A 12,435-nucleotide genomic window follows, 5' to 3' on the forward strand; every position below is an offset into this window, starting at 1 on the left:
CATGTGTCCATGCACCCCTCCCCTGTCCCCATGTGGCTCTGTGCCCCCACTCAGCCACCTCCTGTCCCCATGTGGCCCTACACCCCTCCCACATCTCCATGTGTCCCTGCACCCCCTCAGTGAGCCCCCACCCCTCATCTCCATGTATCCCTGCATCCCATCCCCATGTGTCTCTGTGCCCTCACTCAGCCATCCTCCTTCCCCCTGTAGCTTTGCACCCCCTCACCATGGTCCTGCGCCCTCTCAGCCAGCCCCCACATCTCCATGTGTCTCTTCACCCCCTGTCCCCATGTGTCTTTGTCCCCAATCCCTCTTCCCCCTGTAGCTCTGCATCCCTTCCGCCCACGTGGCCCTGCGCCTCCACTCCCTTCACTCCTGCCCCAGTCTGTCCTCCCCGCTGGCCCTTATGAGCCTCTGTCTGACCCCCAAGCAGACCCACGCTGTCTGTCTCCCCATATCCCTTATCTCCTGACTTGGCCCAACAGGCCCTGTGAAGTAGGCAGGCTCTTTCTCTTCCCTATCATAGTTGGGGATTGCCAGGCGCAGCGGCTCTGTTCTAGCACCACAGCACCCTCTGGTGGACAAAAGGCGGAACTGCAGCAATTTTCCAGCAGAAGCTATTTTCTGCACACACAAAAAATTAAAAATATGTGCGGCACATGAAATATGCCAGTGTCCCCAGGTGGTCAGGCGTGGGTGTGGCAGGCTTTCCCCTTTTCAGGCGCTCCCCTTTTTATGGCCACTCCGGCCTGCAAAGATCTGTCCCTTCAGTAACTCAGCCCTCTGGCCAGGTTACATGTTCAAGTGCACCCCTTTCAGGGTATATGTAGAGGGTCCAACAACAGGGTAGATTTCTGGATTAGGCAAGGGATTGGCTTCCCCTTAATTTGGGGTCTCATGGTTCAGACCTTCTACCTTCAGGGATCTCCCTCAGCTAGATTCCCCATTGAAGGGAGAAATTTCTATAGCTGTCCTCTCCTTACGGGCTGGTAGGGGACCCTCTCCAATGGGTCTCTAACCTTCACAGTGTCACAGATCCCTCCTTTGCTGGCTTGGCAAGGTCATTACAGCCAGGGTTCAGGCTCCTGCTGTGCTCTTTCCTAGGAGCTCAGAGGTCACCTCAGCTGTCTGCAAGCTACTGAGCTACTCTGCTCCCCTGTAAGCTCCTCCTCTAGCCTGTGCAAGCTTTGCAGGTGCAGTGGGGAAGAACATCTGGGCCCAAAGCAATTCTTTAGTCCCTTCCCTTTCAGTGTGGGGTTTGTACAGACCATGACAAGGTGTTAAGAATAATTTCTATTGAAACCTGTTTAATTATATTACTGCTATTGAATCTGATAGGTTGGTTAAAAAATTCTGTAGAAAGAATATTGGACCCTATTAATATTGTTTAGATTTTTCTACAAGGAAAAAGTGCTGGGTTGATAGTCCTCAAGGCCTGTGTAGATCCATCCACATGACATTTATTATTATATATTATCATACATTATTATATATTATCTATTTTTATAAGTAGATGTGCAGAATTCAATATTTTTATATTTTTGACAGATAATATTGATGTTTAATTTTAAGCATTTTTTGCTATTTAAATTTTTACAGTTGCACAAAATTATGGGTTTTAAGCGGCTTTTATTCAATTTCTATCAATTTAAATTGTTCACAGTTACAGGAAATTATCAGAGGGCCGGACAATTGGGAGGTCAAACAATCGTCATCTAATGACAGTCAATGCTGAAATTCAAAAAGTTAAATCTTTTATAACCATTAAAACACAAATTGCCAACATCACACGTCAAAATGTAGGCAGTAAATATCCTTAAATCAAACTCTAATGAGTTCTTCAGCAGCATTTTTCTTACGTTGCCAGTCTGTAAATTTAAGTTATTATGGATGGAAATATTTTTTCATCAGTTTGCATGTGTACAGCAACATTTACTGATGTTTACTATTAAAAATCTAATCCTTCCAAGCATGAGCACTGGTAGTGTAGGGTTTTTTGCACTGCTGATCTGTCTCAACATTAGTATTGAGAAACCAGCCTTAAAATAGTATTTCTGGCTCTGTACCTATCAATTCACTCCCTGGCCTCTCCGATGCGGCTGCCAACAAGTGTACCAGTTAGTGCCAGTTAATGTAGGTGATGGAGGTGGTTTTGGTATGTGAACATCTCTCCACTAGGAACTGTACTGATTTTCTGTGACTTTGATGATCTCAAACAAAAAAATACTATGTTTCAAGGGTTCCTGCCACACGCTCCAGCTCACAGCATGTTTTAAACTTTTATCTAGATTTGGGTCTGACCCAAAAACCCCTGGTGCAAACTTCAGGTTTAATGAACTCCAGATCCAAATACATATCTGAATGTTGGAGCTGGCTCCTATTCCTATCGCAGGTTAAACCCAAATCCATGATCCAGACACCTCAGACTTTGGTGAAGTTCAGATCTGGATTAGATGGCTGTCATTAGATGATGATGATTGTCTGACTTCACCATTGTCTGGCCCTCGGACAATTCCCTGCAACTATGAAAAATTTAAATTGATAAAAATTGAATAAAGGCAGCTTAAAACTTTGCAGCTCAGTCCTAGCTCTAGTTTTATCTAACCTTTCGGTACAACCTAATGTATGGGTTCTGGCTAACTCCTGTGACAAAATTAAGACCACAGTTGTTCATTTAGGACTTACTGGAAGCCCTTGAATAGAAAGTCCACTTGGCCCTTGGGGTCCTGGATGTCCTTGGGGTCCTGGAGCACCAACTTCACCACGAGGTCCATCTAGGCCCTATGACATCAATAGGGAAAACATAAAGGCCATAAGTTTAACTCCTACTGTACATAAGAAGGGAGCGTCTGTGAGCAGAATTAAATACCAATAGAGTCAACAGCACCTAAAATATGAGTTAACATGCTGACGGGACAGTAAGGCTCCTATTTACAAAGGCCTTATTCCTTTAGGCATGCAAAAGGCCACAGAAATATGCTGACAGCAGCAGCACTATGCATTTTACTGCCCCTCACCCAGAAACAAACATGATGTGTAGCCAGTATTATCCAGGAAACCTGGATGCTGTTCTCCCAACAAACACCAATGGCATTTGGCTACACCCTTTCTTCAGGAACGTCACAATCTAGATTTAAGCTCATTCGAGAAAAAAATATCTAGATTTAGACACAAAGAGACAAAAGCCAAAAAAAAAAAAAGGTGCATGTTACAACTGCATAGTGGTGGCAGATTACCTTTGGACCTTCATCACCACGATGACCCTTTGGGCCTCTGACACCTGGACCACCCTGTAAAGCACATGATTAGTATTAGCAGAAAAATAAATCCCACAAAAAACAAACACTTCTTTCTTCTTCCTGAATTATACAGATTATTCTATTCTTGTAGGCCCCCGTTCAGGAAAGCAACCCTTCTCAGGGAACTACCTAGGTGTGTGCTTAAGTCCTATGAATTCACTGGGGTTTAAGCATATGCTAAACAACAGTCCTATGTAGGGATGAACTTGAGCTCAGGAAAATACTTAAACCCATACCAATACACTAGCCTATAATGCACTAGCATCAAAATATTGCTGCAGGCAGTGACTGGCTGGATACACAGGTAAGCTTTTTTTCTTATTGTTAAAATGTTCTCTACATCTGCTCTTTCCAATATCATCATACTGTTAAAGACTGACTTTCCAATGACTCTAATAATATTTTTGTTATGAGACCCATTGTGTTTGCTATGGTTTAATTTCAGAGCCATCCAATTTCTTGCTCCCCATTTCTCCTTCTTCACTGATGCCTGAATCTTTTAATCATTTGTTAACCAACTGCAGCCTAAACTTTTTTTTTTAAATAATGGAGATATACCTATCTCCTAGACCTGGAAGGGACCCTGAAGGGTCATTAAGTCCAGCTCCCTGCCTTCACTAGCAGGACCAAGTACTGATTTTGCCCCAGATCCCTAAGTGGCCCCCTCAAGGATGGAATTCATAACCCTGGGTTTAGCAGGCCAATGCTCAAACCACTGAGCTATCCCTCCCCCAGTATTGTATGGGACACTGGAATTGTGCATTTCTAAGGATGACTGCCTTGAACATGTTTCTGATATACATGCAAGATGTGTCTTGCCCTCTTGGATGATTTTAATGAAATGTTTATTTTTAAGTTTTTATATTCTTTTAATAAAATATTCACTGATCGTCTCCCTCTACCCCACCCTTGGGATAATGTTTATCTTCTTACAGTGTGAGCATTTCAGGGATGGGCCTATCTCTGTGTTTGTCAAGAATCTAGTACAATTAGACATCATTCCTCCCCAGGGTGTGGGGAAGTGCTACAAAATATCAAATAGCAAATAAAACAATATATCAAATGGGACTACTAAGAAGATATTGGCTTACGAACCAAGCCATATCTAATATTTGAGGGGCAAGAAATCAATGTTCTTTGATACACAAAGTCAATACATGTATCATTACATATAAAAATTATATTACAGGTATGTTAAGGTTGCAAAATCAAGCACTCAGATTAAGAAATGCCAGAATTCAAGCTGTTTGTGCAACTTTACTTCAACTTCCTTGTATGTATACACCACAAAGGTCTTTAATTACATGATCACATACTATTTTCCTACCCCTATCCTCCTTTGCTCCAAGTCTCCCCAGTTCCACTCCATCAGGTCCACATCCCAGTCCCTGCCCTTCCACCCCCTCCCCGGCTCCTCATCCCAATCTTGTCCAACTACTTGCCTGCTGCCCGCCTCTCTAACCAGGCTGGCTCCTCACAACCTGCCTTTCCATCAGGCTGCCTTCTCCTCCATGCTGTTTAGGCACCAGCCAGTAAGACATTGAAAGCACAGGAGAGAGAGTCTCTCTGCTCTCAGTTCCTGTACCCAGTGCCACAGTGGCTTCCAGGAGCAATTGCATGGATAGTCCTGGTCAGCCCCTGAAGCCTGGGGATGGGGCATATTCAGCCCAGATGGAATCTTCAGAGAATTTCTAAAAATTCTAAAGAGCTTGTGTGAACTGAGATTTTCAGAGGCTCATAATTAGGTCAAATTTGAGTGAATTTTCACAGGGACAGCAAAAGGCATATCCTTGACAGCAGGGCAACACCATTATCCAATTTCAAGTCCTTTCTCTAAAGCATGAAGATGCTAGAACCTCTCAATGAAACAACTATAAGAATTCTTTTAAAACATAGTCAAAACAACATGCTTTTCCTTAACCTCATTCTGAGAACAGATTAAATTTTTTTGATAAAACTTTAAAAAAACCAACAGCCTGAGGCAGACACATATTCATAGATTTTGTGGCCACTGATCTCTTGTGTAACACAGGCCCTAAAAATGTCACTCAGTTATCCCTGTTTTGAGCCCAAGCACTTGTGTTTGAGACTAAAGCATATCTTCCAGAAAGGCATCCACTCTTGATAAGAAGACATCAAGAGCGGAAGAATCCAGCACATCTTTTGGTAGATTAACTATTTGAACAATCACCCTCACAGATGAAAAATTGTGCCTAATTTCTAATTTGAATTTGTCTGGCTTCTGCTTTAAAGCCATTGGTACTTGTTATGACTTTCTCTGATAGATTAAAGATCCCTTTAGTAGCCAGTGTTTTCTCTCCGTGGAAGTATTATACACTGTAATCAAGACATCTCTCAGTCACAGCTGGTTCTAGGGAGGATGAGCACAGCTGTCACCCTGAGCACCAACTTCCATGGGACACTGAACTGCAATGGGCTGGCCTTTTTTTTTTTTTGGAGGAGGAGGAGGAGGGCAAAAACATTTATGCTCCTGCTCTCAATCCTCTTTTTAATAAACTAAACAGATGGAGCTCTTTGGCATCTCATTGCAAGGCATTTTCTCCAACCCTCAAATATTTTTCAGGCTCTTTTCTGCACCATCTCCAATTTTTCAACATCTTTTACAATGTAGGCACCAGAACTGGATGCAGTATCCCCGTACGGGTTTCACCTGGCATGGAAAATTTCAGTCCAAATGGTTAGTCTGGCAAAATTACAAGCAACTGTAAATATGGAAAGTGTCCGGTAACCTGAATTAAAGGCATCACTACATGTGCTGCCTATAAATTATATACTTTCTAAAGGTTTTCATCATAAATGGTTGTGGATAAGTATGAAAACATTTTAAAGGTCCTTTTTTGAAGCCAATCTTTGAAACTTGTTACACACAAAAAAAAAATCTTGGCTCTGAAAAGAAAAATTCACATGATGAGACAGGAAGTTTCTCTTCTTTATTTCCCTGAAGCAATGCTGAACCAGACTGCTAGCACATGTGAATTTTTGAGATTAGCTCATTAGAGATTAATAATAGTTTTGTGTTGTTTTTTATTTAGGCCGCTAACTTCTTCCAGAGATTCACATATCCCGACGAGCCGACAAGAAATATATATACCTCATAACTGGCCAAATTTTAGGATGATATGAGTCCAGTGCAGTTAGTTATTCTTATGCTTTACTTGGTAGCTACACCCAAAATAACTCTGCCACTGAACTGTATTATCTATTATGGTTAAGGAGAGCAAATAATTTTATTGGAAGATTAGATTTTTGTGATTTTAGATAGCCATAGATTTTCTATGTAGTATTAACAACAGATACCCTTCTAATCAAACCTAAATTTATACAAACAATGTCATGGGAAACATTTTTCATCACACTGAAAGAATTGATAAAAATTAATCAGATTTACTTGTATTTTCACTTTCCTGATTATCCAGGTGCCTTTTTCCTAGGACACTAATTTAATTCATATACAAAGGAAATTAAACTTCAAAACACAGTTGAGTGCTGTCTAAATTAAAACAAGACAATGGAATTACTTTTTCCATTGTGACAGGATATACTTTTTTGTTTGAATAAGATCTGTTATCCCCAGTGAAATATTAACATAAAAAAAAGGCTTCCGGTGAGTTCTTCAAGTTTGCACAGTTATGACTTGAGGGTTTTGAAGCTTGCACAAATGAGATCTTTACTAAAGTTAAGACTCTTTTTTTCCTTCATGTCTTAAGTTTTTTCTTCTTTATGTACTAAGTGGTTGGGGGCCTCACTTCAACAGATGATTAAATAAATAATTTGCCTGGGGAAAAATTGAGAGAGATCACTAGAAGTATTTAAGAACAGATTATACATCAGGAGAAACAAAGTAAATTAAAATCGTGCCCCAGGCAAAATTGTTTGGATTAGATGATCCAGGAGGTCTTTTCCAGCCTATCATCTATGATCCTATGAAAAGGTGTGTGTGTTTTTTAAAGTTATGTACAACCTGAGGAGACAAGCATCCAATACTATAAAAGAAAATGTACTTAATCAATGAGAGCAAAGCTTCTTATTATTTGTATTTTCTTAGCTCTTTAGTGTATAACAACAATTCGCTGTTTCACAATGTTCTATTTTATTAACGTATATAGTGCCCATTTTTTCCACATTTGAGTTTTGTGATATAAAATGTCAGAAATAGTCAAAGAAACATAATGCTACCTACAACGGGCAGCACCTTGATCACCAACAATATAGCAATAAAGAACCTATCAAACACTAAGAACCATACTGAGGGGTTACCCACCATGTAGTAACTTGTGTTCTTTGTGATGGATTGTCCCTATGTATAGTGCCCTTCAGGTTGCACATGTTTCATGCACTTACAACTGGAGATTTTTTCCCTAGCAGTGTCTGTGTGGTCCAAGCATGTGCTACCACTCTGCTTGGGCTCTGTACTGAGGAAAAAAAGGGGGCTCCTGTCTCAATCACTAGTTCCCAGTAAGGGGAAACCAGGCAGTGGGGAAGGAGGGTGGATAGTACACTACACATAGGAACAATACATCTTGAAGAACTCAAGTTACTATAAGGTAACTCCTCCTTCTTCCTCAAGCAATTGTCCCTCTTTATAGTGCACGTCAGGTGATTCACAAACAGTGTCTTTACCAGGAAGCGGAGGGACTGGAAGCAGCTGCTTGCATCAGTGCATAGCTTTCAGTAAAAAGGTGAGCAGAATTCCAAGCTACTGACACCGGTGGAGCAGCAATAGGAACGTCTCTAAGGGCTGGTCTACACTGGGCGGGAGGGTCGATGGAAGATACATATCTTCAGCTACAAGAATAGCATAGCTGAAGTCGACATATCTTATTTCGACTTACTTCCCGTCCTCACAGCGCGGGATCGACGGCTGCGGCTCCTCCTTCGACTCTACTTCCGCCTCTCGCCCTGGTGGAGTTCCGGAGTCGACGGGGAGTGCAGCGGGGATCGATTTATCGCGTCTAGATGAAACGCGATAAATCAATTCCCGATAGATCAATCGCTATCCGCCAATCCGGCAGGTAGTGTGGACGCACCCTAAGGGAAGCTACCAAAACTGCCTGAAACAGGGGCGGCAGGTTTGTATAATTTTTGATGGTGTCCAGAATGGGTCCAAGTCCCCCCCCCCCACACCTGCCTAAGGCTCCGGGAGGGAGTTTGGGTGTGGGAGGAGATTTAGAGTGCAGGAGAGGTGCAGGCTCTGGGCTGAGACAGGGGGTTTATGGTACAGGAGGGGGTTTGGGCTGCTGGATGTGGGAGGAGGTGTTGGTGTGGACTCTGGGAGGGAGTTTGGGTGCAGGAGGGGTGAGGGCTCTGGGAGGGGATTTGGATGCTGGGTGCGGGCTCTGGGGTGCAGGAGTGGGTGAGGGGCGTGGGGCTGGGCCAGAGATGAGGAGTTTCAGTTTCAACAAGCAGGCTGCCCTGGGGCTGGGAGCCAGAGAGGAGGACTCCTCCCAGCCCTCTCTCTCCCGGCAGCAGCAAGCTCCGGGGGAGGAGGGCCCCTCCCCGACCCTCCCAGCACAACACTCACCCAAGCCCCCCCAAGTTGCTGCTCAGAATGTCCAGCCAGGATAAGTCCCTCACCTCGGAGTTGATTTGGAGTCGCCTGCCGGAGGGGGGGTGGGGGCTGCCATGCGCCTCTTCCCCTCCTCCCTCCACAGGCAGAGCATCCACCTCAGCCTGCCCCCAGTGCCACTTCCTTGTAGCCGGTTGTGGCAGCAGTTGGCAAGGGAGCGCAGCGCTGAGCTGCAGGGGGCAGCCAGGGCCACTCAGGGGAGGTGTGCAGGGGTGGCAGGTGGGACTGGGGGTGACATTATTGGAGCCGGGCCCCCTGCACCCTGAATTTGCTGGAACCCAGACACCACAGGCCCATATAACTTGCTGCCCCCAGCCTGAACTCTAGCTGAACGAGTTCTTAACCTTGTGGAACACCCTATAGGGAAAGTCAGCCAGAAGCACCCCTATCTCCCTGACTTTTCTGGCTGACATGATAAAACCAGAAATGCTCCCTTCACAGAAATATGTAGCAGGGAACAGGATTCCAGGGTCTTGGTGAGGGTGATTAAAAAAGGTGCAATCCCCAGGGTAATACCAATGTTGCCAAAAGACGGACGATGCAAATCAAACCCTTCAGGAAGTGGGCAGTGACTGGATGGGAGAATACAGAGTAGGCATCTGCAGGAGGATGAAATGGGCTCATTGCGAACAGGTATACTCTGAGGAAGCTGACAGATAACCCTGAGAATTTTGAGGACAAGAGGTACTTCAGTATGTCTGGGATCTTAGCTTGAAAAGGAAAATTCCTGGTTGGTTACACCAAAACATAAATCTTTTCCACTTTGGTTTATAACATTTGCTGGCAGAATCCTTCCTATTGCTGCACAGGATGGCCTGGAACATCAGACAAACAGGCCCTCTCCAACTCTGACATCCATCCAAATACCACAATCCCAGATGAAACATGACTGGTTTGGGATGGCAAGTCTATCCTTTGTCCTAGGTTAGTAGTTGATGTATCACAGGAAGAAGGAGAGGAGATTGGGCAGATAGACGCAGGAGGATTGGGTACCAGAATTGTCAGGCCCACACTGGTGCTATAAGGATAACTTGTTAGTTGTCCTGTCTGTTTTTCCTCAACTCTTGAGTTAAGAGGAGAATGTGGATGGGATGTGTACCACAAGGCTCCCAAACATTGTATGAGAAACATGTCACCTAGAGACCCTGGCCTGCAGCCCCCTCTGGAGCAAAACTCCTTGCAGTTGTTGTTCACATGGGACTCAACAAGATCCATGTATGGGAGACCCCACACCCCAAACACCTCACAGACAATCAGGTTATGCAACTCCCACTTGTGTTCTGTGAGGAAGAGTCTGATCAGAGAATCCACTAGAATGTTGTGGATTCCTGACATGTGAATACCAGTTAGTGTAATTAGCATGGGAATGTGCCTGATCCAGAGGGTGATGACCTCCATGCAGAACTGTGAAGCCCATGCTCCTCCTTGTTTATTAATATAATAAACTGCCATCATGATGTCTAACAACACCTGAATTGTCTGGCTGCAGATGCAAGGGAGGAATTGATTGCAGGCTAATCTGACTGCTCTCAGCTCTAACAGATTGATGTGAAGCATAACCTTGTGAAGGGACCACTTCCCCTGTCCCTCCATGTGTGGTCACAGTCTTTGTTGGAAGTGGGGGGTTTGAGTGGTACCCCCACTGAGTAAGGGAGGCTAAGCTTCTTTGGGGAACTGTGACTAGCAGGTCGAGACTGCACTTGCTCAAAGTGCCTGCAACCAGGTTTGTAGACATTTGAGGTAAAGCCTCACAAATGAGTGTAGGTCTATTCAAAGCAAGGCGTGAAACAGAGCATGAATTTACAGTAGCCTTGTCAATATGTAAAAGATGTAGCTAGTAGAAAAGAGATAGCAGGATAGTAAGCAATGTGCGATAGCTTACAGGTATGGCTTAGCACGTAGTGCAGCGTATGAAGAGCTCATGATCTAGATGGGAATGGGCTACAAAAATTAGGAGACCAATTGTAAAGCATGTGCTATGAGGTATTAACCAATAGTATTAAGTGTAAGTGTGTAAATAAGCTGATTCATGACTATGTACATTGGATGTGTGGTATGCCCTGGACTTACCTCTCCACTGATCAACTCAAGTGTAGTTTGATTGTATGCCATTAAAGAAACCTCAGTGATGAGTACAGAGTTCAACTGATTTCTTGGATATGAGAGAACTGGATGAAGTGTTCTCCCAGAAGTGGGCAAGGTGTTCTGGATAAACCGAGTGGAAAAGGTCTCAGAGGGAATCGCAGCCATGGTTCCCATAAGTACTCATGGCCATATGGCTCAACAGTACCAGGCAGGATCATATGGACATTCTGGGGCTCAAATGTATTCACTGAATGAGTCTGGTGATAGAGAGGAAGCTGTCCTCTGGCTGTAACAAACTTTGCCCTAATGAATTCTATGGATTGTGAGGGTCCCTGGTTAGACTTCTTCAGGTTCACCTGGAGGCCTAAACTCTTGAACAGAAGCAGAAGCATTGTGCTTGCCTCCCATTGTTTCCTGGTAAGATTATCCCTGCAGAAGCCAGTTTTCTAAGGAAGGGTAAACTTGCCCCTTGCTGACAAAGTCAGCAGGTACCACTAACAGTACGTTGGTAAATACTCTTGGTGCCATTGAGAACCCAAAGGGAAGAGTTCTATATTGGCAGTGCAGTTGACCAGCCACAAATCTCAGGAATCTCCTGTGTGCCAGATGAATGTCTATATGAAAGCAGGCCACTTTGAGATTGAGGACCGTGAATTAGTTGTCTGAATCTAATAATGAGATATTGGACTACAGGATTACCGTTCTAAACTTTAGGCAGCAGATGAACTTGCTCAGTTCCCTGAAGTCCAGAATGGGTCTCTATCCCCTGTCTTCTTGGGGATGAAGAAGTACCTTGAGTAGAACTCATTTCCCCTTGAGGTAGAGGTACCAGATCTACTGCCCTCAGCTTGAGGAGTCACTCTGCCTCCTGCAGGAGGATACTCTCATGAGAGGGCTCCCCAAAAGAAGATGGGGAAGGGGGTTAAGGAGGAAGAGAACTGGATGGTGTACCCCAAAGAAACAACCTCGAGTACCCATCTGTCAGTTATGATTTCTGTCCAGGCAGGCAGATAATGAGAAAGTTGGCCTTCACAGGCAAGGGAAAGACCAGAGGAGTTGGGCAGATCTGGAGACACAGTTGGTGCACCATTCTTAAAGGTCTCAAGGGCAGTGGTGTTTGGGAGGTGGAAGACAGTTTACCATGGGCACCCTTTCCATGTGTCCTCTTGCATGGTGGTTCATACTGTTGCTGGTGATAAAATGGAGTTGGGCTGGCCATCTGAGCTGTGGCTTATGGGGATAATAGGCAACCTTGCCTTACATCAATAACAATCTGAAACCTTTCCATGGGCTGGTCCACACTAAGAAGGGGGGTCGAACTAGGGTACGCAAATTCAGCTACGTGAATAGCATAGCTGAATTCGAAGTACCCTAGTTCGAACTACTCACCCATCCAGACGCCGCGGAATCGAAGTCTGCGGCTCCAAGGTCGACTCCGCCACCGCCGTTTGCAGTGGTGGAGTA

General features: G+C 44.4%; 1 protein-coding gene across 2 annotated transcripts in view; it reads right to left on the bottom strand.

The window, feature by feature from the left end:
* The window catches only part of COL14A1 (collagen type XIV alpha 1 chain), a 198,939-nt gene that overhangs the window by 36,841 nt on the left and 149,663 nt on the right, over positions 1 to 12,435 (bottom strand). For both annotated transcript variants that reach the window (XM_045005058.1, XM_045005059.1), the window contains 2 exons: positions 3,237 to 3,290; positions 2,686 to 2,781 (listed from right to left, as the gene is read on the bottom strand). In XM_045005058.1, coding sequence (XP_044860993.1) covers positions 2,686 to 2,781; positions 3,237 to 3,290 — 150 coding nt within the window. The remainder of the gene's footprint in view (positions 1 to 2,685; positions 2,782 to 3,236; positions 3,291 to 12,435) is intronic.

This window comes from Mauremys mutica, chromosome 2 (genome assembly GCF_020497125.1).
Source record: "Mauremys mutica isolate MM-2020 ecotype Southern chromosome 2, ASM2049712v1, whole genome shotgun sequence".
Lineage (NCBI taxonomy): Eukaryota > Metazoa > Chordata > Testudines > Geoemydidae > Mauremys > Mauremys mutica.